Source organism: Mirounga leonina, unplaced genomic scaffold (genome assembly GCF_011800145.1).
Source record: "Mirounga leonina isolate KUSES-001 unplaced genomic scaffold, KU_Mleo_1.0 Mir_55, whole genome shotgun sequence".
In the NCBI taxonomy this organism is placed as follows: Eukaryota; Metazoa; Chordata; class Mammalia; order Carnivora; family Phocidae; genus Mirounga; species Mirounga leonina.
Genome location: NW_023270816.1, coordinates 11,362,666 through 11,390,335, shown reverse-complemented (window position 1 = coordinate 11,390,335; position 27,670 = coordinate 11,362,666). Strand labels below are relative to the sequence as shown.

The following is a 27,670-nucleotide window of genomic DNA, read 5'->3' as shown; positions in this document are numbered from 1 at the left end:
AACCCCTTAAAGGACAATGACACATAATGTGAAAACCAGTGTCACTCACTGAACATAGATAAAGATGCACGTAGGCCTGTAAAATTTATGCTTCGTTTATCCAGAATTCAGGGTAAGAATCCAATGTAAATTCATGAGTTAAAGCTAAAACAATTTATTCATAAGAGACTTCTTCAGGCTCTTATTTATCATCTATGGACTCTTTTCTATTCAGTTCTAACAAGGAGGTCCTACGTCCACGGTAGAGAAAAATACAGAAAGGGCATCTGAGGCAGGCACATGGATACCAACGGCAGTAGGAACCGACGAAAGCTGACCAGGGGAAAGCAAAAGAACAGGAAAACTAAACCTGACAGACACAAAAACTCCAAACAAGTAACAGGGCAACAGCTGTCCGGGCCTCAACAAATCCTACCCCGTTTACATCACAACGTAACAAATTATGTTTACAATGTTTACTTGAGATCATTAAAGAAAGTTTATGCTACATCCTGCACATTCTATTAAGAAAGCAGGGAAATAACATATTTTAGAAAGACTGCCATCCTAGATGGGAGATTTTGGTGCTTAATGGGCAAAAACCCAAAACTCAACTATCCAGAAAACTCTGCTGTTTCAAAGAGACTTTTCTCTTATCCTGGTTGGCAGTGGTTTTATTGTAAGTGACTTTACAGTAACTTACTACCCTCTGGGCTAAAGCACGAACAGGAACAGCATACTGCTGCACACTCTTGGAACTTTGAGTGCACATGTGGGACTCTGCAGCTAGACAGGCATGCTGAAGGATGGATACAATAATTTAGTCCACACTACAGTAAACATTCTATAATAAAAGCAATGGATTCTCACTTATTGAGTAATATTTGCTTATAAGGAAAAGAGTGCTCAGGAGTGCGTTTTTTTGGTTGGCAATGGCTCTGATTTACTGTGTGACTGAAGACAAATCATTTAATCTCTTTGTAGATCACTGATTCCCTTTTTGGTAAAACTTAAATGATTTACCCTCAGTTTGGTAGATTTTAAACTACTACTACAAAATCCTTTAAAAATATCTTTATATAAATAAATTAAACCTTAAATAACATATTTTTAGTCTCTGAAAATTTTTCCAACAGAACACCTTACAAAGAAACAGACATCTAAAAGCAAATTAAAATAGTTATTTATACCTGTTATAAAGCTTTATAAAAATAACTGATAGCATCAGGGTTGCCTCATTTTCAAACTAATAAAAGAAAGCATGCAATGAATTCCTCTGATTTTCCAATGTATAGCTCTAGCTTCTATGGCGATCAAGAGCTGCTTTTATGACCTCAATTAAGTGGTCTTTTCCCTCTTACCATTAACCATTTCTTGAAAGAGGTGGGAATGCAGCAGTGAAATAAATCAATACATACATTGTTGCAAAGGTTCTGCCAAATGCACTGAGATGCCAATCTGTGGCATCTCCCTCCTTGACGGAAAACTAAAGCCAGGTTACAGCAGGAATTTGGTCAGCTCCACTCGTTCCTATTTTCCCACCAAGCCTCAATAATGAATACACACATGTAGGGGGAGGTCTGAAGGACAAGAGTGCAAATACCAAGAGAGCAGGATAAGATAAATGGCCAGTTTCATAGGGATCCAAGTTGTGTAAGGCCTCAAATCTACACATTTGAGATCCTTCTTTTTAAAAAATACAAAATTATAAACACAAGACCTCTGAGGTATTTCCCAGTGCCTTGGAAGGGGTTCATGAGAGGGAGGGACCCTGACGCCTGATCTTCATTAGCTTTACAGCAAATCTACCCCATAAATGACACCCAGATTAAGGTCCAGGGATGGGGCAGAACCTCAGAATACGAAAACCTACAAGTGCCCTCAGATGTCACCTACTGCGGTCTTGTCCCTTTACAGATGAGAAAACAGCTGGCCAGAAGTGATTAGAGATCTCCGTGTGTCTGGAAGATTAGGTAGCTGAAAACGACATGAAGGAAGTGAGAGGCAAGATGGTCAAGAAATAGTATGTATGGAGAGGTGAGCAGCGAGGGGCTTGGCACAGCGAAGGTCTTGTCAGTGCTTTTCACGAACACAACTAGTAAGGGGAGCACAAGTGGCATTCTGAGACGACAGGAATGACAAGGTCAGGGCCACAAGCTCTTGCCACTATGGCAGAGCTTAGGGATGGCAAGAGATGGGGCGGTGAGGAAACCAGAACACAGAGAATGGGTGAAGGCTGTGCTGGTGCAGAGAGGGCAGCCCCTAGCAGCCAGGTCTACACATGGACAGGTCCAAGAGCACGTAAGACGTGAGGCCATGAGAAAACAAAAGGCTGACATGCAGGGGAACTGTGGGATACTGCTGCAGACCAAACAACACACGTCATACGTGATCGGCCAGGAACCTGATGCTGCAGACTTGTTCTCCAAGCTTTTCTCACTCTGAATCATTTCCTCAAATGCTCAAGCCAAAAATCTGTAAGTCATCAGAAATACCAACATCTCCTGTCTTTCCCATCAAACTCACCTCCCAGTTCTCTCCACTACCATATTCGGGTTTCCAGTTCTGAAACTGCTTTCCTGCAGGACTGCAAAAGCCCTCTTCTCATGACCTACAGACAGACTGACCCCACACCATCATCCTACACCTGCCAGACACTCTTCACGGTAAGATCCGATCACCCCCTTGCCCCCAATTCTCTACAGCTTCCTGCCATTTCCCATCTCTAAGCAATGTGTCTCTTCTCCACTTCCTCAGACGGTCTCAAACATGGTTTCCTCTGCGGAATGAACGGCCTCTTGCCCCTCCTTCACCTCCCAACTCCTGCTTCTCTAAAATTCTGCTCAACCCCCCCCCCCCAGAAACTTCCCGGACCCTCCCTGACCTCCGCTCCCCCTACACTGGTCTAAGTTCCTTGCCGCCAGCGAACCCCGTCTTCTCCTCTCTGCAAGGACCCTGGAGCCCCAGTTCAGGACGGCCCAGACATGGCTGGCGGGAAAGGCACACAAGTTCGGAGCCGCGAGGGCTGAGGTCAGAGGACGCCCCTCTGGGGACGATCACACCAGCTGTGTGGCCGGGCAGCCGAGAAGAGAGGCCCCGGAATCGGCACACGTCTCTGGAGGGGAGCGGAGGGTCAGGATGGCGCCAAAGAGGAGGAAGCAAGGCGCAGAGCTGTAGGGGTCCGGCGGCCAGGGAGTGAGGTGACAGGGACGGAGAGGGCCGGGAGGGGAGAGGCGGTGGGCGGCGAGCGTCCCAGGCACCCGCAGCGGGGCGGCGCGGCTGCGGGCGGGCAGGGCCGCGGAGGGCTCGGACCCGGGCCCAGGGACCCGCGACGGGGCTCACGGCCGGGGCCGCCGCGACGGCGCAGACCCGCGAGCGCAGCGCGCCGAGCCGAGCCGAGCCCGGCAGGCCGAGAGCGGCCCCAGACGGCGCCGGTCCCCCAGGCCCGGCCCTACCTAGAGACGCGCCAGCTCAGCCGGAGACGCGGCCGCACCACCCTCGGCCCAGCCGCAGCCGTCTGCGCACTTCCGCTTCCGCTCCGAGGCTTCCGCTCGCGGGGCCGCCCCGCGCGGGGGGCGGGGCCTGCGCGGTCGGGCCCCGAGGCGCCGGGGAGGCGAGCTGCGCAGGCGCCACGCCGGTTGCCTCGGAAACCGCGCGGTGCTTCCGAGGTCGGGGTCGCACGGTCCCGCGGCCGCTCGCGGGCGTCGGCGGGGCGCAGCCTCTTCGCCCTCCTTCCCGGCGGTGCTGCGCTGGCGGCGGGAGGGTGGTTTGAGGTCGGCTGGCCCGGCGTGTTCGCCTGCGGGCGGGTGGGGGCCGACGGTGACCCGGAGCCCCTGGCGCCGGTTTTTCGGGGGCCCAGGGGAGCGCCGCGGCCGGCTCGGGGGAGGGTCGGGCTCGCCTGGAGCGCGGCTGTCCGGAAGGCCGTGGGCGGTTCCCGCGCTGTCCGAAAGCGGAGCGCTCTGCGGAACCTTCCCGAAGTCCGCACGGTGCAAAGCGAAGACCTGCCTTCGTGTGGTCCTGGCTTTTTTCGTGTAGACGAAAATCCTCTGCGGATCTCTTGGGGTCAGCGTTCCTCAAATGGAAGTGGGGTAGCAAACGTTACCATCTCCGAACGTGCCCATTTCCATCTGAGGCATGGGGAGGGGTGGTGGGAATACGGAAGGGGATGTGTGACCCTGGGCGAGTTTCTTAAGGTCTGTACCCTCCGCTTCCTCGCCCGGGAAGTTGGGACAATAATGGGACTTCCCAGGCAGTGCTTAGAAAGGCTGTAGCAGAGCGCTTGGCCCGTAGTAAGCACTTCGTACATTTTGGCCATTTGTTGGATTGCTGCTGTGGTGATGATCATAATTACCCTCCAGTCCACGTTTTTTACTGGGCAGGTTTTCCAGTCTGAATGGAGTGGCGAGAGTGGTGGGGATGAGCAAGGACAGGGGCAAAAGCATGCGGCTTTGGAGAAATTTCGGTGACTGTAATGGAGTCATGAGGAAGTGGTGGCAGATAAAACTGGATGGTGAGCAGGAGCGCCTGGTCAGGCAGTGTCTCCGTCTCATGTTAACGAGCTTGGACTCTGCTTGTAAGCCACCATATCGACTTTATTTCTAAAACTGCTTTTAGACATGCACCCTTAGGCTCAGATGCCAGGCAGTCCAGATTATACCCACCGCCTGGTCCTCTAGCTGCAGCGACACCCTTTGCCCTCACTGGTAGCCAAGTGTGATGGCAGAAGAAGAGCCTTTAAACCAATCTATTTTTAAGTAAATTACTGACCAAGTAAAATTACTAATAATACCAGTTTATTTAAGCTGCATCTCAAAACCTGTCTGTACACACAACATATCTCAGTAGAGTTGCTGTAAGCACCAGGGAGCGAGAGGCTTCAGTTGAAGTAAAATGACCAAATAGTGTTCTCTTCAGAGTCTCTTCCAAAGAGACTTAACCAAAGCATTACCAAGTTGAAGTGACAGCACATATATAGTTTTGGGAAGGAGTCTTTCTGCCCAGCACACAAGGCTCTCCTTTCCTGTTGACTTTTTTTTTTTTTTTTTTTTGAGTAAAATCAACGGTGCTCAGCACCTACTACTGGTTGGGTACCACACCAAGAAGGGTGTGAAGTGGTCTCTAATCTTCAGGAGCACACATTGCGGTAGGGAAGAAAGATGAACATACATTAAATATTAGGAAACAAGTGAAACGTCGTGTAAAGTCTATAGCATTGGACGAAGAAGGCAGCAAGGAGCTAGCGTATGAACTGAGCCTGGAAGGAAGTGGGATCTCAGACAATTAGAAGAGGAAGGTCTTGCAGGCAGAAGGAGCACCTAGGAAACAAACGGAGGTTGGAACTGAGGTGGTGCAAGGGGCAGGCAGGGACACCACTTACAGGCTGTGCTGAGCCAGACTGAGGAGGCAGAGGGCAACAGGCCAAACAAAAGCCCTCCCTGACTGCTTGGGTGAGTCCCACCACTTGGCAGGCTTACCTACCTCATAGAGCTTTCGATAAGCATCTCTGCCTCCCTCCGAAATAGATACACATGACTAAGGATCAACAGACATTTAAGGAAGACAGAAAAAAAGGAGAAAACAAACTAGGAAAAAAAAATACTAAAAACATGATCTGCAGTCTCTGAAGATAATATATTCATCAGAGAAACAGAGAGGGGTATATAAAAGAACATTCCAAAAATAAGAGCTCTTGAAAATTATACAAGAAATGATAAACTTAAAAAGTGTTTAAAGTTAAAATATAAATCTGATGGTACCTCTCAGATATTAGAATAAAAAGAATAAGAGATCGAGAGAGATGAAACATAAGAAAATTAGAAGATTAAAGTTTGACATGTGAAAAATAGGAATCACAAGAAAGAACAGAGAAAATGAAGAAGAAATTACTCAAGAAGTAATTAAAGAAAACTTCCCAGACCTAAGAGACATGTTCTCAGATTGAAAAGGTTGCCAGTGGACTCCGGGAATCAAACGGAGGGTCACAGAAGGGAGGGGGTGCAGGGATGGGTAACTGGGTGATGGGCAATAAGGAGGGCACATGTGGGGATGAGCGCCAGTGAACTCCGGGAACCCAACTGAGGGTTTCAGAGGAGAGGGGGTGGGGGGAGGGGGTAACCGGGTGATGGGTTAGGGTTAGGGCACGTGTGGTGATGAGCACTGAGTGTTCTACACAACAAATGAATTGTTGAACACTATATCAAAAACTAATGATGTACTATATGCTGGCTAATTGAACATAATAAATAAATAAATAAATAAGAAATAAAGAAAAGTGTTGCCAAATGCCCAGCACAATGAACCTAAAATGATCCACACTAAGGCACATCATGAGATTTCAGGACACCAGGATTAAAGAAAAGATCTTAAACATTTCCATAGAGAAAAATAAAAAGGTCACATTTAAAGTTTTGGAATTCAGAAGGGCATGGGACTTCTCAACAGAATCCCAGGAAGCTGAAATTCAATGGAGATTTAACTTCAAAATTCTGAAGAAAATAATTCTAAAGTGGAATTCTCTCAATCAAAATATTAGTTAAGTGTGAGGGTAGAATAAAGATATATTGAGGTATGCAGCTCAAAAATATTATCTACCAAATACTTTATTCAGAAACCTGCTGAAGGATACTCTCTAAAACCAAGAAGTCAAGAAAGAGGAATATTTAGGACTTGGGTAGCAGGGAATCCAAGTGAGGAGAGAGGAGAGGAGTCCTAGCTAGAGACCATTTAAATTGGAGCAGGAGGCCTCCCAGAGACATAATTCCTGGAAGGTGAGCCCCATGGAATATCTGATGTGTCTGAATATTTTAAAAGAAGATCTTTGGAGTTTGGTGATGGTAAGCAATAGGTACATAGAAAAGTCAACAAGCAAATAAATTAGGCAGTTGTTGAATCCAGTAAAGACAAAAAACTGTACAAAAAAGAAAATGTAATCACAGCATATGCCTCAGCTATGAATAATTACATAGTTTTAATAAGGTAAATACAGAATGGTAATTTAATATAAATGGATACTCTAATTACTTTTTGAAAAAATGGGAGGTAAACATATGTGTTCGTAAAAGTGTGTGTGTAGGAAATCTGGTGGAAGAGCTAAATCTTCATCTGCTAGAGCTGGGCAGTCCATGGACAATATATGCAGGTGAAAAAGACAGGCATAGCATTAGAGACTCTTTTTTAAGAAATGTAAGAGTAGGGATGCCTGGGTGACTCAGTTGGTTAAGCATCCACCTTCAGCTCAGGTCATGATCCTGGGGTCCTGGGATCAAGTCCCACAGGCTCCCCGCTCAGTGGGGAGCCTGCTTCTCCCTCTTTCCCTAGCCCTGCTGGTGCTCTCTCCTGCTACCGCTCTCTGTCAAATAGATAAATAAAATCTTTTAAAAAAAGAAATATGAGAGTAAATTTTTAAAAAAATAGCTAAGAGTTAAGTTAGAGGAAGGAACTGAAAATGGGAATGCTTGGTGTGGGCAATTGCTATTTTTAAAAATAAATCTAAAAAAAATAAATCTAGAAATAACATTTGAATTTTAAAAATCTGTATTACTTTGATAAAAGGAAAACATCTTAACTTCAAGTTTTAAAAATTTGTTAAGTAACTAGTACAAGTGGTAGTAAGTGGCACAATTATTATTCAAATTCAAATCTGTCTAAATTCTACAGGCTTTTAAAAATTTTTTTACAACCACAGTGCACAACAGTGAAAGAAAGGAGAAGCCAAAGATTCTTTTGCAGGTCCCTTTCCCAAGGCACTAGAAGAAAAGTTGAACATGGGTATCAGTGTAACAGAAGCAAAAAAGTTATGTGTGATTATTCACGTCCTTTCCCCACCTCCCACTTGACACCACACATAAACGCTTCCCATGCCCTATTGTGCACATCAGACATCAGCCTGAGGGGCGCCTGGGTGGCTCACTTATGCGACCGACTCTTGGTTTTGGCTCAGGTCATTATCTCGGGGTCATGTGAGATGGAACCCCGCGTCAGGCTCCCTGCTTGGGATTCTCTCTCTCCCTCTGCCCCTTCTGCCCCTCTCTCAAAGAAAGAAAGAAGGAAGGAAGGAAAGAAAGAAAGAGAGAGAGAACAGACATCAGTTTGGGGGAGAATCTAAAAATGGGATGGCAGATTTATGTAAAAGAGAAAAATAGGAAAGGAAAAAAGAAAAAAGAAACCATAGGTTGAAAGTAGGGAGAAGGGAATTAAGGGAGAGTAATATGTTAAAGAGAAAGACTTCACATCAACTGTGAGAAAGAGAAGAAACATGGAGCATGAAATGAGTTTGGGAAGGACGGGACTAGGGCAGGTTTCTCTTGGTAACAAATAGCCTTCAAAATTTATTTGGAGTTAGTTTTAATTTTACTTGAATGCTGGACTGAATTTCTTTGAATGCCACAACCACATGGGTTGATGTGTTGTTGTTTTTTTTTAAGATTTTATTTATTTGAGAGAGAGTGAGAAAGAGAGCACTAGAGAGAGAGAAAGAGAGCACTAGAGAGAGAAAGCAAGCACAAGTGGGGAGCAGAGGGAGAGGGAGAAACAGGTTCCCCTCTAAGCAGGAAGCCTGATACGGGGCTTGATCCAGGACCCCGGGATCATGACTTGAGCTGAAGACAGACGCCCAACTGACCGAGTCACTCAGGTGCCCCGGGCTGATGTGGTTTTATTTGAATAATAATTCACCATCCAAAAATTGGAAAAGAAAAAACCCACAACCATAACAGCATACTGACTCCTACATGGTTGATCCACCTTAAATATTACCAAAGTGTTTTATTGCTGGTAAAAATGGCATACAGAAAGAAAATTTGCCTCTTCCTCTGCTGGTCATCATTATGTTCACTTGTGAATTGTGGGCCCCAGCGGCCTTCCTGCAGTCGTGGAAGGGAGCTAACCAGCATTTAGGTCAACAACCTGAAAACAGTGGAGCAGAAAGATGGAGGGCTCCTTGTGCCTGGACAGTGTGGTTGAGCCAAAAATGAACTAACACTGAGACTACTCCTCTTACTTCTATTTGAAGATACCCTTTCCTTTCCTTATAGGTAAGACTGTTGAATTAGGATTTCCTGTTACTTGCTGCTGGAAGTATCCTGTTTCAGCTTGCCCATGAAGGGGTAATTCCTACAGAACTTGTCCTTCCACTTTAAACAACTAGAAAACTAGACAAAATATATGAAATTACTATTTTCAGACAGTAGAAACAGGAAGTGGAGGATGGAGATTCCTGAAGGAAGGAAAACAAGCCCTGTGACTACCCTGATTTTCTGCCTAGATCAGCAAAGAAAATCAGTGAGACAAAAGCCTGGTTCTTTGATGAGGTCAATGAAACGGGTGAACTGATAGCCGTGTTGACCACAACAAAGGAGAAGACAGAGATCACCCATACTAACGATGGAAGATGGGACCACAGATTTTACTTACACTGAAGGGTTAAAAGGAGACTATTGGAACAACTTTAGATAAGATGGACAACTTCCTTGAACCAAACAAATTACTGAGGCTGACCAAAGAAGAAATAGAAAATCTGAGGGACGCCTGGGTGGCTCAGTGGGTTAAGCGACTGCCTTCGGCTGGGGTCATGATCCCGGGGTCCTGGGATGGAGTCCCACATCAGGCTTCTTGTTCAGCGGGGAGCCTGCTTTTCCCTCCTCTGCTCCCCCTGCTGTGCTCTCTCTCTGTCAAATAAATAAAATCTTAAAAAAAAAAAAGAAAATCTGAGTAACCCTATTATTTATTAAACCATATATTTATTTGTTAAATTGAATTTCCAGGTAAAAACCTTCCAACAAAGAAAACTCCTGACCCATGCAGCCTCGCTGGTGAATTCTATCAAACATTTAGGGAAGACATATTAATCCTATACAAACTCTTTCTGAAAATAAAAGACTTCTCTGTTCACTGTGTAAGGCATACAGTGGCAGAAAGCAGGTCTAACGTGACTTTGGACCTCTAGCCCCTAAGGCAGGTGAGTGCATGAATGAATAAATGAGTAAAGGCCATGTGCTTTGGGCAAGTTGGTCTGACTATGGCCCCAGCCCTGAACAGTGATTTCCATAAGCCAGTCTCGGTTTTCCCATTTGCCTTGACTGTGGTTGGTTCAGTGGTGGCCTTTGACTTAGTTCTAGCCACTGAGAAATGAAGGTGGTGGTGGGTCATTCCTAACACACACTGGGCCCTTAACAACCTGAAAACAGCTGTATTTCTTGCCTCGATAAACCTACTAATGTAAATAGGAACAGTTCCAACTACCATTAAGAGAAAGCAAAAGTTTGTTACTATTCCTAAAAAAATCCAGACTCACCAATCATGCCCCTCCATACCTACCAGCAACAAATAGCATACATTTTGAAAGCACTTTGCACTTATTAGTTATTAGTGATAATGATTGATAAACAGCCACCGCCCTGTTCCCATTTTCCTAAAAGAAAATAGTATTTTGAAAGCAAACCTTGATGGAGCGCCAGTGCTGTCCCCATTCTGTTTCCTGGGAGGTGGCACAGGGGAGGGACTAATAATTTAAAGGTGCGCAGGGAGGAAAAGCAAGGAATGCAGCTCAAGAAAGCATGCCTTACATTTTGAGATTAAGAAATGTGCTGATATGAAGGTGAAAAGACATTTGCCTAAATTTGTCCCCTCTTTTTTTTCTCCGATACTTAGGCTGTTTATTGGGGTCCCTTTCTCTCCAGCCCATTTGCTGGAGTAGGGCTTTGCAAAGCCGGTCTCCTAGCAGCCGAGTGCAGAAGGCCCATTCGTATTACAATGGACGGGAAGGAAAGAAAGAGCTTGGTCTGTTTAAACTGCCTCTGTCTTCATTCACAGCCTGATGTCCGTCTGCATTGTGACACCCACAATAGCACTAAAGGACTCATTGTGGCAGAAAACAAATCAAAACAGAATAAGGGATGCTAAGATAAAAGAGTCATGCAACAAAATTGCTTAAAAAATCTAAGTCTTACATCTGAGATTTATGTTACCTTTTGGCTGTGTGGCCTATTGACCGGTGTTTATAATAACCACTAGAGTTTAATAAACAAAAAGATAAATGGGGACTTCATGTACATTTTTAAGGGCGCTTCCACAGAAAGGGTGGGTATGCTGGGTTGGATTGGAAGCTGTTTAATAATTATCGTTCTTTGTTTGCACAACATTTGGGGAACCACACTCCACACTTTGTGTTTATTTTCCTTCTGATAAACATACCCAAGCTATGCCCATGTGGCCCAACAGCGTCCCCCACACAGTCGCTCTCACCCACCCCCCACCCCCTGCCCGAACCAACATCAGATGTTGCGAGAACCCACGCCCAGTTCAGCAGGCAACAGGTGGAAGGTTGAATAGCTTCACACGTTTTTCGGGAGAGGGGGTGGGGAAAAAGAGGAAAAAAAAAAAAAGGAGGGCGGGAGGGCAGGCTTTTGGGAGCCGATTTAAGGATTAGATCAGATGTTATTGCTAGTGAAAAATTAAACAGCCCGGTGCTCTGGGGAGTGCAGATTAATATATTTAGTGACTGTGCGCACAAAGGCTGCTCATTGTGGCCACGTCTGAATGCCTGTGAATAGGATGGAACATATGCGGCCTGTCACCGCAGGTGCCCACATCTGTTCTTCCCCGGGCAGATGCTCACAGAAAAGGGGAGGTGGGGAGGCCGGGGAAGGACAGCGTGCTCGACCGAAAGCTGCGCCTCGCCCAGGGCTCCTCGGCCGCGGCCCGGGCTGCGCGGGTCCGGCGGCGACGCTCGGTGCCGAGGGCCAGGGCCGCGCCACGTTTCCGGGCGGCTCCGTTTTAGAGCCTTGGGTCGCGGGGCCGAGCCCCCGCGCGCCCCCGCCCCCGCCGGCCGGGTGATTGACGGGCCGCCCCAGGGACCAGGCGACAGGTGCCTGAGACCTCCCCGGGCGGGGGCGCGTCCTGGGAGAGTAAGGCCTGGGGAAAGGCCCTGCCGAAAGGCGCCCCTCGACGCCTTTTCTTCCCCTCCTCATTGTCTGCAAAGTCCTAGGCTGCAGTTTCCAGGTGGGACGCCTGGGCCCGGGACCGAGCATTAATGCAGGTGACAGGGAGCTGCCTGCCTTCCCGGCCTGGCCCCGCTTCCCGGCGTCCGCGTCTGGGATCCCAGGGCCGCACCCCTCCGCGAGTGCACAAAGGGCGCGCCAAGGCCCCGCTGCAGGCCCCGTGGTCCCCGCCAACCCTCGGGTGGCCGCAAGGGCCCCTCCCCGGCTGCAGGGACGCGGCTGGCGTGGAACCGTCCCAAAGTCGACCTGGGTCCGCGGGGTGGCCCTGCGCCCCCTCGCGCCGCACCTGCCGCTGGCTCGGGGTGGGGGTGGGGGTGACGTCCATGCCCGCCTGGCGCTTGCGACCCCGCACAGACACTGCTTGGAACAAGCGCCCGGCCCGGCGTCGCCACCACCTCCGGGAAGCCCTCCGGCACTGCGCCAACGTCCGGCACAGCCCCTCCCGGGCCCCAGCCCCCCGCCCGGTCCTGGCGCGCTCAATCGCTGCAAAGTTCTGAGGGGCCACTCGGGGCGGGCGCGCGGCGGCGGGAGCAGCTGCGCGGTCATCCGATCCGGGACAAAGGCGTGCCCGCCGGTGCTGGGCCAGGTAAACACGCGCTTTGTCATGGAGATGAGCGCGGGACAGCCCGAGCAGATGATCCGCGGGTTCGGGAAGCGGCGGCCGCGGCCCAGGGCGGGGGAGGGGAGCGGCGCGGGGGGTGGGGACCCGTCATCTGCGCCGGGGCCGCCAGCTGAGCACGCGACTCGCCCTTTCTCATGCAAATCAGCACATGCCTTTGCAACTTGCTGCAGACCTGCGGCCTCCACCCGCCGCCCCCGCGCCCGCGGAGGTGGGGTGTCCCCCGTGCGCGGCACCCCGACAACCAAAGGAAACAAACCAACCACGTGGGGTTGGAACATTCCTTCCTTTCCGCGCCACGGCCGCCAGCCCCATTAGAAAAGAAAGGTTATATGACACGCCATGACCCTGCCCCACAGGGAAAACCGGGCCACCGTCCCACTCCTGGGGTCTCCAGCGGCCCAGCCTGCGCTTAGAAGCGAAAGCTTTCGGAGAAACTGTCAGGGCCATTGCTTCTCCCGCTGGGCTCTGTCCTCCTGCCACTCCCCCCACCCCGCCCCACATGAACCTGGGGCCCGTAGCTGCTGTCCTGGCTGTCTGTGGGGCCAGCTCCGCTTTGAGGGGGCTGCCGCCAAGGAGGTCGGAAGAGGCTATGGGATGGGGCCTCACCGGGTTTGAGGTGTGGTGTTTATTCCCCAGCAACAGGGAAGCCTCCAGTGTCTAAATGTAAGCCAGCTCTGCGCCCACGCCCCCTTCTTTTTCCCTGCTGAATGGTGGCTTAGCTCAGCGTGTATCTTCAACTAGAGAGATCCACACATAACTCCATCAAGTCTAAACAAATCTGTGCAGACACTGGGGTCAGTGTGTGTCTTGTAAATGTTCACATATCTCTGGGATGCAGTCCTCAAGATAGCTTAAGAAGTAAGAAGTAAATATCCATAATAGCTACACCATACAGATAGAGGTTTACTGTAGATCTCTGGAAGAGCTTCCTATACTCACAGCAAGCTGGTCAATTCCCCTGCAATTTTAACCACTTTGGGATTCCCAAACTGTTGTGGGAGGTTGTGGAATAAGTCAGAGGGATGAAAGGTACAGGACAGGGAATATAGTCAATGATACTGTAATAGCACAGTATGATTAAAAAAAAAAAAGATTCCCAACCTGTGACTGATGGAGAAGGGGTGGTAGCTAGGATGTATTGGTGGAGGATGTGATACTGATTAATAAACATGTTTTAGGCCTCCTCCCCCTCCCCCCCTTCTTCTTCAGGTAACCTGGCATGTTTGATCAACACCAGATTTGCTGCTTGGAAGTTTTTTATTTTGTAGTTCAGAACAAGGACCTTAATTCTTCTTAGGAATTAGAGAACCTCTCTGTTGGGTATACAGTATTCAGTTGGTCTAAGAAAACACAAACACCGCTCCAGTCTCCAGACTTGTTTACACAGAAAACTGAACCTGTGGCTAGCTTAGAGTCTTCAGCCTCTTCTGGGCATTGTTTTTTGCAATCTGCCCTGACCCTCCTCCCTCTACCCACAACCCCCACCCCACACATACCTTGAGAATAGAACCTTTCTTTGGGCAAAGGGGATTGAATCAGGTTTGGGTGACCCCAGTATTTGGTCACACCACTACCGAGGATGTGCATATTTAAATTTATAAAATTTATAAAATGAAGGCTGTGAGCTTTTATTCCCAAATGGCTTAATAAAAGTGGGGAAAACAATCAGGGTCTCCAGTAAACAGAGCTTATCTGTACCTATTGTGGCTATGGTTCTGATCATACAACCTGAGCCCACCCTAGCCACTGGGGTTATTTAGGCTATGAGCTATGCAAGCCTGGCAAAAATAAAACACCACCACCAGGCGGCAAATCTCTCTGTCCTCTCCTGTGTCTGATGGATTGGGTGCCTTCTAAGCCCTAATGAGCCTCACTTTGTACAGTAAATTTGCTGAGAAATCAAAAAGTATTTAAAAAAAAGTTTCCTGCTTTTTCCTAATGAGAAAGGTGAGGATTTATGGTGTGCAGGGAGGAGGGAATCTGGCTGCTAGGGCCAACGTGGAGGCAAGCCTTTTAACATACTCTAGCTTAAGCTCCCTCCTGCATTTAGGGGGTTCAGAGTGCTTCGTTGCGGGAGTATAGAGACATGCAGTTAGGGAGTGAAAAAACGCCATTTGGTTCGGAGCAGATGGCTGGCTAGGGGGCTGATGGCGTCTAAAGGCGTGTCATCCCCCTTCAGCCTGAATCCCTAAGGGCTCCCCTTGTCTTCCCAATCAATGAAAATTAAAGTGCAAAGAAAGGATGAATAGTTGGACCTCGAGTCTCTCCTTTGTTCATCTCAGCTACTGGTGTGCAGGAGTTAAACTACAACAGGCCCCTACAGAAACACAGAAGTTAAACAGTCTCCCGTTAGCTCAGCTTTGAAAGGGAGAGGGGGAGAGGGACCAGCATGAGGTGGGGGAAGAGGGAGAGGGAGAGAGAGAGAGAGAGGGAACGGGAGAGAGAAGGAGGAGGAGGAGGAGAAGGAGAGGAGAAGGAGAAGGATGATGATAAGCAGGAGGAGAGAAGAGAAGAGGGGAGGAAGAAAGAAGAGGAAAGAACAGGAGGAGGAGGAAAGAGAAGAAAAGGGCTTTCTGCTTGATTTCCCCAATACAGAATCGCGTGGCATAAATTAAGTTGGAAAAGAATGAACGCTTTGGGCAGGATTCTGATGGATTTTACGATGCCTTTCAGTTCCGCTTTGCCGCTGTAATCGAGAAATCTGTGCCACGTCAATTTAACAAATACTTGATACTGAGGGGGGTTTGTTAAAGATTTGGGGCAAGTCTTTTCCCCCCAAGGTTTAAGCCCTTACGCGTGGAACTTTTTATTTCCAGTTTTCTAAACAGGCATTCAAATGAGACTGTTTCCCACTTCCATTTTCTAATTAAAAGGTTCCTGAAATTTCATTTCTTACTGAAATCTACTCTTGGTCTCAGAGGCACAGAGGATTTAGAGCTCACATTCCTTTCTTCTTTTGTGGCTCCTCTGCTCCTGGAACCCTCTCACCTCCCCCCATCTCTCTCCCTCTCTCTCTCTCTCTCTCTCACACACACACACACACACACACCAGCTTCTATGCTGTACAGAGCAAAGTTCTCAGAAATTAGCTTTCAGAGGAAACATGGACGTAGTGAAAAAAGGATGCTGACACTAGGTGGCAAGATTAAATTAGGATTCATGCTGACCCAGCCCTGTGGGGATGTAGCACATCCTTACAAAGTCTGCAAAGGGTGGCCACACTGGGATTGCCACCATCCTGGGGGTGCAGTACCTTTGAAGTCTCCATTTGTTTTGAACCAAACAGTAGGGGGTTCTGGTGGAGTCCAAGCCTGCCTTTCTCACGTCACCCTGCACATTACTTTCGACCAATTCTTTGCTTCTCTATGAGGCAGCAGTGGAAAATCTAAAGTGTACAGATCTGTCAATCCAGAAACTCTACAGGTATATGTGAGCCAAAGATTCAAGGTTCTTGTTGCCTAACAGCCAGAGGGATGGCCATGGTTGACTTCACCAAGTGATTTTTAGGTTGCTGTTTACAGTGGTTTTATTTGGCATTTTCCCTCTTCCTGTGCATGACATTGATACTGTGTGATCTCCACACCTGCTGCAATGAAAATCACATTTTGCCAGGACGGTGCCAGCTCCCACCAATAAGGTGGCTTTAGCACACCTGTAGCGAGGCCATTGTGGCCAGGCACCCTGGGGCTGTGCCACAGAGTGACATCTACTCCAACAGTCACACCTTCCGTCCTAATGAAGCTGCCATAGGTGTTGGGGGAGGTTGAGGAAGAGCAGACAGGGTTGGGAAAGAGACCTCGAAGTGTGCCCAGCGTAAAGCTGGATGGCAGAGTAGGAGTCTATGCCCCACCTTAATTCTGCATTGAGCCCAAAAGCATGAGAGCAATTTAGATAATTCATTGTGTGATACGTGTGTTCTCAGCCCTCCCAATAAACTCATTTCCCTTTAAAAAAATGAAAACAAAAGTTCTAGTGTCTGATGGACGTGTAAAAACCTAATAAGGTGATGGTTGTGTAAAGATTTCGGGTTGGGGGGGCCGGGCTGGAGGGTCTTTAGAACATGTGCCGGACATTGTTGTAGAGGCCGCGGCGCGCGCGGAGGGGAGCTCTTTCTCTCGGCATTGTGCGGGGAGCAGGTGCGGTCTGCATTACCATACAGCTGAGCGCACAAAGAGCCACTGATTCAGCCTCGCACAATAACAGAGTGCCTTAATGACAGCCACGCGAACGACACACACCAAACTCACTTTTTACCAAGCGGAGGGAGGCCGAGGGGGGAATACCCAGGAGAGAGGGGCTGGACACCCAGGAAAGGTGGTGGTGGCCGAGAATCACTCCGGGAAGGACGTGTGTGTGTGTATGCGGGGCAGGGTGGGGGGGACTAGTCTGAGGCGTCGGGATCGGGATCTCCCTGCTGGGGGTGGGGGTGGGGGAATCGCTTCCCGGACCCCGCCCCCACCAGCGGCCTCGGACCGATGCAGGGACACCGTGGGCGCGGGGACTCCGGGGTGCCCGGGGGCGCCGCGCTCACCCCCAGCCCTGCCCTGCATGCGGGCTCTGCGCTCCCGCACGCAGAGTCGCGGTCCTCGGCCGGTGAGGGCTTGTCGGTGTCACACCTTCCCAAACTTCCCAAAACTGCCGCTGCGCTCGCCACCCTCTGCCCTCTGCTCGCGCCGCCCCTTTCCTACCGTGCCCCCGGCCCCCGCCCCCCGAGGCTCCTCCGGAGGAAGAGGCTGCCTTGGAGAAGGGGCTGCCCCGGCGCCCCAAACCCCGGGACCCGGCCCGCGCGGGGAGACGGCGGGCGGACGCCGCGGCAGCCCGGAGAGTTTCCCAGGCCGCGTCCGGCGGCTCCAGGCGGGCTGCACTCGGCGGGGCTGGAGGCGCAGCGCCGCCCCCGCGCGTCCCCGCGCGTCCCCGCGTGTCCCCGCGGGCCTCTGCGAGCCTGCGGCCGGCGGGAGAGCCAAGGGGCCGGGGCGGTGGCCCCCGCCTCGCGAGCGGAGAGGATTCTTGCGGCGAACATTTTGCAGGAATGTAAATGAGCGCGTTTTGTGTGGTGCGGAGGAAGGCGGGGGGCTGGGGGCGGGGGCAGAGGAGGGCCGGGGGCGGGGAGGTGTGGGGGCGGGGAGGAGGTTGCACATTTTACAGCTCACTGACCATTTGGCGATCCATTGAGAGGAGGGTTTGGAAAAGTGGCTCCTTTGTGACAGCTCTCGCCAGATTGGGGGGCTGCTCATTTGCATCTCATTAGCCATGCGGGCGGCCGGCCGGATATAAGGGCAGCCGGCGCCGGCGAGCGCAGACCTCGGCGCGCACCCGCGGAGAGCGGCCGGGCCGAGCGCGCAGAGGACGCGTAGCCGTGGCGCAGCGCCTCCGCCCGCCGCCCGCCACCCTGCGCTCGGACCCCGTGCTGTTTACGTGGATGGCACCGGCTGGGTTCTGCGGACAGACGCGAGGCTCCGCGGGGGCGCAGGGGACACGAGTTCAGGACGCTCCCGGGACGGCCGCCGCCGCCGCCGCCGAGTGACAAGGGCCTGAGCCGCAGGGCGCGCCGCGCACACCCGCCGCCGCCGGGCGTCCCTGCGCGCGCTCCGCTGGGGCCCCGGGATTATCGCCTCGCCGGTGGGATTTCCAGACCGCGGCTTTCTAATCGGACTCGGAGGAAGCCTCGGCAGCTCTTTGGGAATTAAGCTGAATATCTGGACGCTTTCTCTCTCCCTTTTTTTTTTCCTTCAAAGAAGCTGGAGACAAAATCAGGAAGCGGGAGACCCTTACCTACTCGTGGATTGGAAGAAGGAGGAGGAAAACCGAAAGTTGCGCTCCACTAGTCATCTCTCCCAGGGAGCCTTTTTTCTCGTGCATCCCCAGAGTTTCCGTCACCACCGAAGGGCGGATCTACAGAACCGCAGCCTCCGAAGGAGAGGCGAGGTCTTGAAGAAAGAAGTCCTGAGTATCCCAGCCTGGGGCCGAGCGGCGGCGCTTTTCTGCCCACGCTTCTTGGGGCACGGCCACCCCCTTGCACTCCCTGCCGTTCAAGGACGAGAAAGGGGGCACAGAAGATTGGGCGAGTCCAGCGGTGCACCATGGGCCGTCGGTGCGCCGTAGCCCTCGCCGTTGTGTCAGCCCTGCTGTGTCAGGTAAGTTGTGAGGTCGGGGCTCCGGGGCCCTGCTGTCAGGTAGGTTGTCAGCGGGGGTACCCCGGAGGGGACCCGGGGCGCCGGCCGCGCGCGGGAGAGCGGTGGAGAGCAGGGCCAGCGACGCAAGCTGTCACCCCGAAAGCGAACCCCGGAGCGCGGGCTCCGCGCGCCCTCACGTCCCGCCCCCCCCCCCCCCAGGTCTGGAGCTCCGGGGTGTTCGAGCTGAAGCTGCAGGAGTTCGTCAACAAGAAGGGGCTGCTGGGAAACCGCAACTGCTGCCGCGGGGGCGCGGGGCCGCCGCCGTGCGCCTGCAGGACCTTCTTCCGCGTGTGCCTCAAGCACTACCAGGCCAGCGTGTCTCCCGAGCCGCCCTGCACCTACGGCAGCGCTGTCACGCCGGTGCTGGGCGTCGACTCCTTCAGCCTGCCCGATGGAGCCGGCGCCGACCCCGCCTTTAGCAACCCCATCCGTTTCCCCTTCGGCTTCACCTGGCCGGTGAGCGCTGCACCTGGGGGGCGGTGCGGGGAGGAGCGGGAGGAGCGGGCGGTGGGTCGGCCCCGCGCCAGGCCTGGTGGTGGCCGCACCGTGCGGGGCGCCGGAGGCGTCCGCAGAGGGGTCGGCCAGGGCAGGTGGGCGCCGCGGTCTGCAGGGCGGCGGCAGAAGGGGCCAGGCCCGGAGCCTTGCCTCCACGCCCGGAATGCCCCTCAGGCGGCAGAAGAGTGACATCCGGTGTGCCGTGAGGCTGAGGACCTGGGACGTTCCGGGACCCGGCCTCGGTAGCTAGCCCCCAAGTCGAATGAGCCCCTTCACGTGGGCGAGTTCTCGCTTCCCTGTCCCTAGACGGGCTGGGTGTCGAGCTAGCCTGCTAGCCTGACAACCCCTAGCCCTCTCTGCGTAGTCCCCCACTCCCCAAGACTGACGACAACCCCCTCCAGCCCTTTGCTCCTGCGCAGCCTTTTTTCTTTTCTTTTCTTTCTTTTTTTTTTTAAACGTGATATCCTGTACTAACAGGCTGAAAAAACACGTCAGGAAACCACTCTGTAAAAAGTTCTTCCATTTCCTTAAGGAAAGTGAAAACAGGCAAGAGTTGTACAGAGACCCTCCTCTGGACACACTGCACACACAGATCTGCACGGGAGGCCCTTAATGACTTGGTTGTCCCCAGTTGCCTCAGTTTTGGTTTTGTTTTTTAACATTTCTGCTTTATCTTATGTCTCCCCCCACCTTTCTTCCAGGGCACCTTTTCCCTGATCATTGAGGCGCTCCACACAGATTCTCCTGATGACCTCACAACAGGTAAAAACAAACCAAAAACCCCCAAACTACTAACTGCTTCCCCAGTTAGTATGTATTTGATTTCCTATCTCCACCAGAAACAAGCTCCTATACCTTTCATTCCGCAAAGTCCTGCATGAGGTTCAGGATGGAGGATCTTTGGCCTCCTGCCCCTGCATTACACATCAGTTCCGCTCCCCCAGTGGCCCCAGCCTCTGGGTTCTTAGTAGGAACCAATGGGAGCATCCTCTTCCTACAGAAAACCCAGAAAGACTCATCAGCCGCCTGGCCACGCAGAGGCATCTGACTGTGGGTGAGGAGTGGTCTCAGGACCTGCACAGCAGCGGCCGAACAGACCTCAAGTACTCCTACCGCTTTGTGTGTGATGAGCATTACTACGGGGAGGGCTGCTCTGTCTTCTGCCGGCCCCGAGATGATGCCTTTGGCCACTTCACCTGCGGGGAGAGAGGGGAGAAAGTCTGCAACCCTGGCTGGAAAGGCCAGTATTGCACTGAACGTGAGTTCCTGCTTCCCTGCCCTGACCCACTTCCAGGCAGGAGTTCCCGGGCAGTGGGGGAGTGTTCTGTGAGCTGCTGGGATCCTGGGACTTCAGCGCTGCAGTACAGCTCTGGTGGGGAAACCGAGGCCAGAGAGCTGGAGAAACTTGCTAAGACCTCACAGCTAGCCAGTGGCAGGGCTGGGGTCAACTCAGACATTTTAACTTCCGCTATGGGAAGCTGCCTTTCTTAATCAGGGAGGATTTTGGAGACAGGGCCAGGGGTCAGGAAGTAAGCCTGAGGGAGAGGGAGGGGAGGAAGGAAGGGAGGAACAGAGAGGAGAGTTTGTGTGTGTAGGGACATGCTTTAAAAAACCAGTTCTCTTTGCTGTGACAGTGTCTTGTTGGAAAAGTGCTTCATTTTCTCTCCAGAGTTGGTGTGCTTGGCCTCTTCGAAAAGTGAGCATATTTGCAAATATTCTGTGTGATGCACACACATCGTTACTGACATTTTCACTCGTGGGGTCTGTGGACAGGAGAGAATGTGTGTTGAGGCCTGGGTCTGCCAGGGCTGCATGGGGAGGGGCCCACCTGCCAGTGTTGGGCACTGTGCCCATCTGCTTGGGTGGGTGCTCACACAGCACCCTGCCTGGCAGAGAAATACCTTCACAAAAATGAAATAGGCCCTGCCTGCCCCATTATTTGGTATTCTCCAGGCAGGCAGGGTGGCTGCCCAGGCTGCAGGAAGCCAGGCCCTAGAGTGGAGGAGGCTTGCGAGGTTTCTGCTGGCTCCTGGACCCGGTTCAGGTTTGTAGGCCTCTCTCCAGCCTGCTGAAGCTTCAAACACCTAGGTATCAGGTTTCCTTCTAGTCAGGGGTGGAGTGGGTCCTGGGACTCCCCAGACACCCTTAGGAATTTTCCTTGTCCTGCCCTGTAGCAGGTGAGCCTCCAGTCCCTCTTGGTAGGGACTTGCCTGGGAGGTGCAGTTTCTCAGTTTTGATCCGTGCCTGGGGTGAGGGTAGGTCTTCACATTCAGCGTCATTGTTTTGAGCTCCGCCTGGGCCTGAGCGGGCTCTGTAGTCTCACAAACTTGCGGAGCAGCTTGTTGATGAGTTTCACAACCCAGTGAAGGAAGCCAGCTCAACCTCAGCCCCCACCCCCGCGGGGACCTCTGGCCTGCCTGCTGCCTTGCATCCGTGCTCCCCTCCCTCCTCTTCTTCGCTGCGGGGTAGCCATAAACTTAAACTTTTTCCTTCTTATTCAAACACTGGAGTCTCTCCCCGCCCCCAGCTCGCGCGTGCCATCGATTAGATCTCTCCGGGGATAGGCGGCCAGAACGCACGCCAGCTCCCATTGGTGGAAAGGGCGCGCGGGGGCGCGCGCGCGTGTGTGTCTGTGTGTGCGTGTGTGTCTGTGCGCGCGCGCGCGCGTCTGTGTGTGCGTGTGTGCGTGCGCGCGCGCGCGTGTGTACACGCCGGGGGTGTGGGGGCGCGAGGGGGCGGGGGAGGCGGTATTGTTGCACTAGGGCAGCTGCCGGGGGAGCGGAGACAATGGAGCAGCTGTCTTGCCCTGGTACTCTGCATACCAGCTGTCCACCCTTATCTACACACACACTTTCTGGGTATTAAGAGGTGGAGCTTTGTGCATAGAATTGGGAAGTGGGGGAGGAGGAGGGGAAGGACTTCTGACCCTCTCAGAAGAAAAGGGGATGGGGTGGGGGTGGGGGCTTCCGTGCTCTTTTGTCCTGGAGCCACGGTGTTAAGGAGAATGCTCATCCCGGGGCTGAGTCCGCAGTTTCTGGGCAGCACCTTCAGTACTCCGCAGACGGAGATGAACTCGGCTGGGTTTGCCAGTTGAACTGCACAAGTTTTGTCTCACCCACGTGTGGCAGCCACCCCTGCGATGTTGGGGAGCCACTTGGGGTGGGGCTTGACCCTTTGTGCTCCCTTTGCTTGCAGCAATCTGCTTGCCAGGATGTGATGAGCAGCATGGGTTTTGTGACAAGCCAGGGGAATGCAAGTAAGTGTGCAAAAGTGCTTTTTCCCTCTCACACCCAGAATACTTGTAGCCTAGCGCTGGTCAGACTAGCTGACTGGCTGGGCTGGAGCTGTTACTCTGGTGTTTCTCCTTAGTATATGGATCGAAACATGTAGGGTCGTGGGGTGTCAGCCACCTAAGCTCCTCAGGGGATTTGGGAACTTACGCGTAGCAGTTTGCGAGGAACTGACCTAGAAAGTGAGTCCACTTCAGGGGTTCTCAAATGCTTGGGCATATTAGGACCACCTGGGGAGCCCCTGGAAAGGCTGTCCCAGGGCCCTCATACCCAGAAGTCAGACCCTCCGAGGCTTCGGCGTGTTGGAAAGCCCCCAAGGAGACGCCAGCGTTCTGCCTCGCTTGGGAGCCAGCAGCGTTGCTGCTGCTGGAAGACGGTGTCTCGTGAGTCGGTGGTGCGTCACTGTGAGCCCGGGGGCCAGTGTCCGCCTGACCATCCTGCTGCCTTCCTAGGTGCAGAGTGGGCTGGCAGAGCCGCTACTGTGACCAATGCATCCGGTATCCAGGCTGTCTCCACGGCACCTGTCAGCAGCCTTGGCAGTGTAACTGCCAGGAGGGCTGGGGCGGCCTCTTCTGCAACCAGGGTGAGCCCCTCTCCCCATCTGGCAGCCCTGGGCTTCCCTGGCTTCATCGAGGACTCTGAGTTTAACCCTGGACTTGCCCTCCCCTCCTGTCTCTGCCCCGTGCAGACCTGAACTACTGCACACATCACAAGCCCTGCAGGAACGGAGCCACCTGCACTAACACAGGCCAGGGCAGCTACACCTGCTCTTGCCGGCCTGGGTACTCAGGGGCCAACTGCGAGACAGAGATCGATGAGTGTGGCACCAGCCCCTGCAGGAACGGAGGCAGCTGCACGGTGAGTCCGGCCATAGTGGGCCCTCCTGCTGAACGGGGGCCTGGGTTTGATATGGACGATGTGGGCCTCCCGGAGCAACGTTTGAGAGCTCTTTCTCTTCTCCACGACACAGGATCTTGAGAATAGCTACTCTTGCACCTGCCCGCCTGGCTTCTACGGCAGAATCTGTGAGCTCAGCGCCATGGCGTGTGCCGACGGCCCTTGCTTCAACGGGGGGCGGTGCTCAGACAACCCCGAGGGAGGCTACACCTGTCGCTGCCCGGTGGGCTTCTCTGGCTTCAACTGTGAGAAGAAGGTGGATCCCTGCAGCTCTTCACCCTGTTCTAATGGTAGGAGGGCAGCCCCGTCCGCTCTGAGACTTTGTCAAGTGGTCAGCACTGATAAGAACGCATTAGAAAGCACATGCGTTTACTTTCAAACCGAGCACTTCATTTTGCAAGCTACCCTGAGTTTATGGAGGCTTTCAACTAAACAGTCAGAAACTCTTCACAGAAATTTTACCCTTGAGCCTGGAGATGCTCAGGGAGCAAGAAAGGCAGGCAAGAGTGTGGATTCTCACATTCTGCGGGGAAAGCCTGAGGCCGAGAGGTGAGATGACTTGTCAAGGTCATACAGCACCTCAGGTGCCCGAGTCTGGGCCATAACTCAGTACATCGTGCTCCAATGGCAACCCAGCCTCTCTGTTTTTGGAGGGAAGCCCGGCTCGGCTCTGTTACCCAAACATTGCCGTCTGGTGTGTCTGTGTGTGCGGAAGTGTGGTCTGTTGACGGGCCCCCTGCAACTGTGTGAGTGGGTAGAGGAGCGAAGCTGGGCCCCAGACAGGCTGGGCCACGATAATTGATGGAGGAGAATCACTGTAGCTTTGCTTTCCACGTGCTGTACGGAAGGCGTGGCAGTCCTGCGCGGTCGAGCTTTGCCTCCCGTCTGTTTCTATCCACGGAACCAACAGAAACGCCGGACGCTTTATTTTTAGAGGCAGAGTGGTGGAGGTTTAGCCGACTTGGCTTTGGAAAGACAGAGGTCTCTCCCACTCCCTCCTTTCTTCCTCTTTCTTTCTGTTTTCAACCCTGCTCTTCTCACTAACTGTGGAGCCGTGGGCAAGCACATCAGCCTCACTCAGGCTCCGTTTCCTCATCGGCATACGGGGCCTTTTGTGGGATGTTGTGAAGGTGAGTGCGGTAATTCAGCCAAAACATCGTGCGCAGCGCTGGCGAAACGTGACTGCTCAAGAGATGCTAGCTGTCCCAGTCACCGTTTCTTGAGCTAGACCAGACGCCTCCCCCGGGCTTGTGTTTGAAGTAGCGACCACCCCGTTCAGGCCACAGGCGGGCTGGCTTGTCTTGCATCTCTGGGGTGTGACGCAGGGGCAGACACGGATGTGTCCTGTGTTTCAGGTGCACAGTGTGTGGACCTTGGCGACGCTTACCTGTGCCGCTGCCAGGCTGGCTTCTCCGGGAGGCACTGTGAAGACAACGTGGACGATTGTGCCTCCTCCCCATGTGCCAACGGGGGCACCTGCCGGGACGGTGTGAATGAGTACTCCTGCACCTGTCCCCCGGGCTACATAGGCAGGAACTGCAGTGCCCCCGTCAGCAGGTGTGAGCACGCGCCCTGCCACAATGGGGCCACCTGCCACGAGAGGGACCGGCGCTACCTGTGTGAGTGTGCCCGGGGCTACGGGGGCCCCAACTGCCAGTTCCTGCTGCCGGAGCCCCCCCCCCGGCCCGGTGGTGGTGGATCTCACCGAGAAGTACGTGGAGGGCCAGGCTGGGCCCTTCCCATGGGTGGCCGTCTGTGCGGGCGTGGTGCTGGTCCTCATGCTGCTGCTGGGCTGCGCCGCCGTGGTGGTCTGTGGGCGGCTCCGGCTGCAGAAGGACCGGCCCCCTGCGGAGCCCTGCCGTGGGGAGACAGAGACCATGAACAACCTGGCCAACTGCCAGCGTGAGAAGGACATCTCCGTTAGCGTCCTTGGCACCACGCAGATCAAGAACACCAACAAGAAAGTCGACTTCCACGGGGACCACGGGGCTGATAAGAACGGCCTCAAGGCCCGCTACCCTGCTGTGGATTATAACCTGGTGCAGGACCTCAAGGGTGACGCTGCCGCCGCCGTCAGGGACCCTCACAGCAAGCGGGACACCAAGTGCCAGGCCCAGGGCTCTGCAGGGGAGGAGAAGAGTGCCCCAACGCTCAGGGGGTGCGTGCGGTGGGCCGGGAGGGCCACGTGGGAAGGCCCGCCTGGGAGGGCGCCCAACGCTCGGGGTGCGGCGGGCTGGGCAGGAGGGCCCGCGGGCATCCTTTCCCCGGTGCTGGTCATTTTCAGAACTGTTTTCACATGCTTATCGTGGTTCTCTTTTCTTTTCCTTCTAGTGGAGAAGCATCTGAAAGAAAGAGGCCGGACTCTGTGTATTCTACTTCAAAAGACACAAAGTACCAGTCGGTGTATGTCATCTCCGAGGAGAAGGATGAGTGTGTCATAGCGACTGAGGTCAGTGTGCATGGCGAGGGACTGTGGCTCTCTGGGGCTGGTCGGGACGGAAGCGGGTGGAGAAGTCAGAGGATGCTGACCCCTCCCTGGAACTAACTTCCCGTTCTGTCTCGTGGGCCCCTCCAGGTGTAAAATGGAAGTGATATGGCAAAATTCCCGTTTCTCTTAAAAATAAATAAAATTCCAAGGATATATGCCCCAATGGATGCTGCTTGAAAGAGGAAAGGGAGACCCACGGACTGCTGCTGAGAACCGATTCGGATGGAGCCGGTTCCCTCCCGGAGGTCGGCCGGGGACGCGGCGCGGGCTGCAGCTCGGCAGCGTCCAAGGGGGCCTGTTGCACTGCCTTTTAGGATGTTTCCATTGCACTATGGACAGTTGCTTTTTAAAAAATATATATTTAAATGAATGGACATAATTACTGCATAAGAAGCATGCACTGCCTGAAGTGTATATCTTGGATTCTGATGAGCCAGTCTTTTCTTGAATTAGAATCACAAACACTGCCTTTATCGTTCTTTTTGATACTAAAATGTGTTTTTTCTAGGTGGAAAAAATGTGTGTTATTTTTTTGGACTTGTAAAAATATTTTTCATGATATCTGTAAAGCTTGAGTATTTTGTGATGTTCATTTTTTATAATTTAAATTTTTGGTAAATATGTACAAAGGCACTTCGGGTCTATGTGACTATATTTTTTTGTATATAAATGTATTTATGGAATATTGTGCAAATGTTATTTGAGTTTTTTACTGTTTTGTTAATGAAGAAAATCCTTTTTAAAATATTTTTCCAAAATAAATATTATGAATGACAACGAGAGGTGTATTTACTCAGCACTCCGTGGAGCAGACCTGGGCTCACTCCCTGAGGACAGAAATGGCTTCCTATCATCTATTTTTAACATCTTTGCCTGGCTTCACTGGGTTGATGGAAAGCGGCTTTGCTCACTCCTCTGCCCTCCTCTGAGAACCATCCATGCTCATCGTCAGGGCAGCCCGGGGAGAGGCCGAGTGTGGCCCCTGAACTCGCTGGGAATATCATGGGCACGCGTTTGATGGGTGCCAAGGAGCCTCAGAGCTGGCCACCTTCTTTCGGAGCCTTATGTCTTTAAAGGACTGGAACAAAGCCTCATTTGGGATCAAATACCCCTGAGACACTTGTGTATTGCCATGGAAAAGGCTCTTTGTCTCAGAATAATACTTATTCATCCATTTGCTTGTGGGTTACTTCCAGTCAATTCAGAAGAGTTGGTTGCCTTCTAACTCAACAGAGGTGGGGGGACAGATAGCAGTAAGATAGAACTGCTTTTTATTGAGTGCTGACTACCGGCCCCAGGGTAACCCCTCCTCCTGGGGCTGTTCCCCAGAGATGGTGGTGTTACTCCCTCTTACAGTTGAGGAAGCTGAGGGTTGTGGAGGTAAGTTACTTGCTCAGGTTTGTACGTGGCAGGATCAATGTTCATATCTGGGCAGTCTGGCTCCAGACCCTCACTCATTCATTCATTCGTTATTGTCAGAGATTTAATAGACCCCCTCACTGGTGCATTTGGTGGTGCCAGAGGGTCAGTGCCCAGTGTCAGCTCTCTAAGATGACAAGTCCACACTGGGACAGGTGGCTTATTTCTGGGGTCGGAGCGGAGCTGGCAGAGGAACAGAACTTCCCGGCCTAATTACCTGAAGGGAGAACGTTAGTGACCTGCTCTTGGCCTCTGTCCAGTGACGATGATAATCTTTCTGTCACTGGTGCTTACTGTACAGTTGGAAATTG

At 52.5% G+C, this 27,670-nt stretch overlaps 1 protein-coding gene across 1 annotated transcript; it reads left to right on the top strand.

Moving 5' to 3' along the window:
* Positions 1-18,140: 18,140 nt before the first annotated feature.
* Positions 18,141-26,712, top strand: DLL1 (delta like canonical Notch ligand 1). Its single transcript, XM_034992108.1, is given in 12 exon segments — positions 18,141-18,731; positions 18,930-19,226; positions 19,967-20,027; positions 20,266-20,523; positions 22,461-22,521; positions 23,008-23,138; positions 23,244-23,413; positions 23,526-23,742; positions 24,808-25,124; positions 25,126-25,610; positions 25,784-25,901; positions 26,028-26,712. Coding segments are annotated over 12 exon segments (2,175 nt in total). The 5' UTR covers positions 18,141-18,677; the 3' UTR covers positions 26,034-26,712.
* Positions 26,713-27,670: the final 958 nt, after the last annotated feature.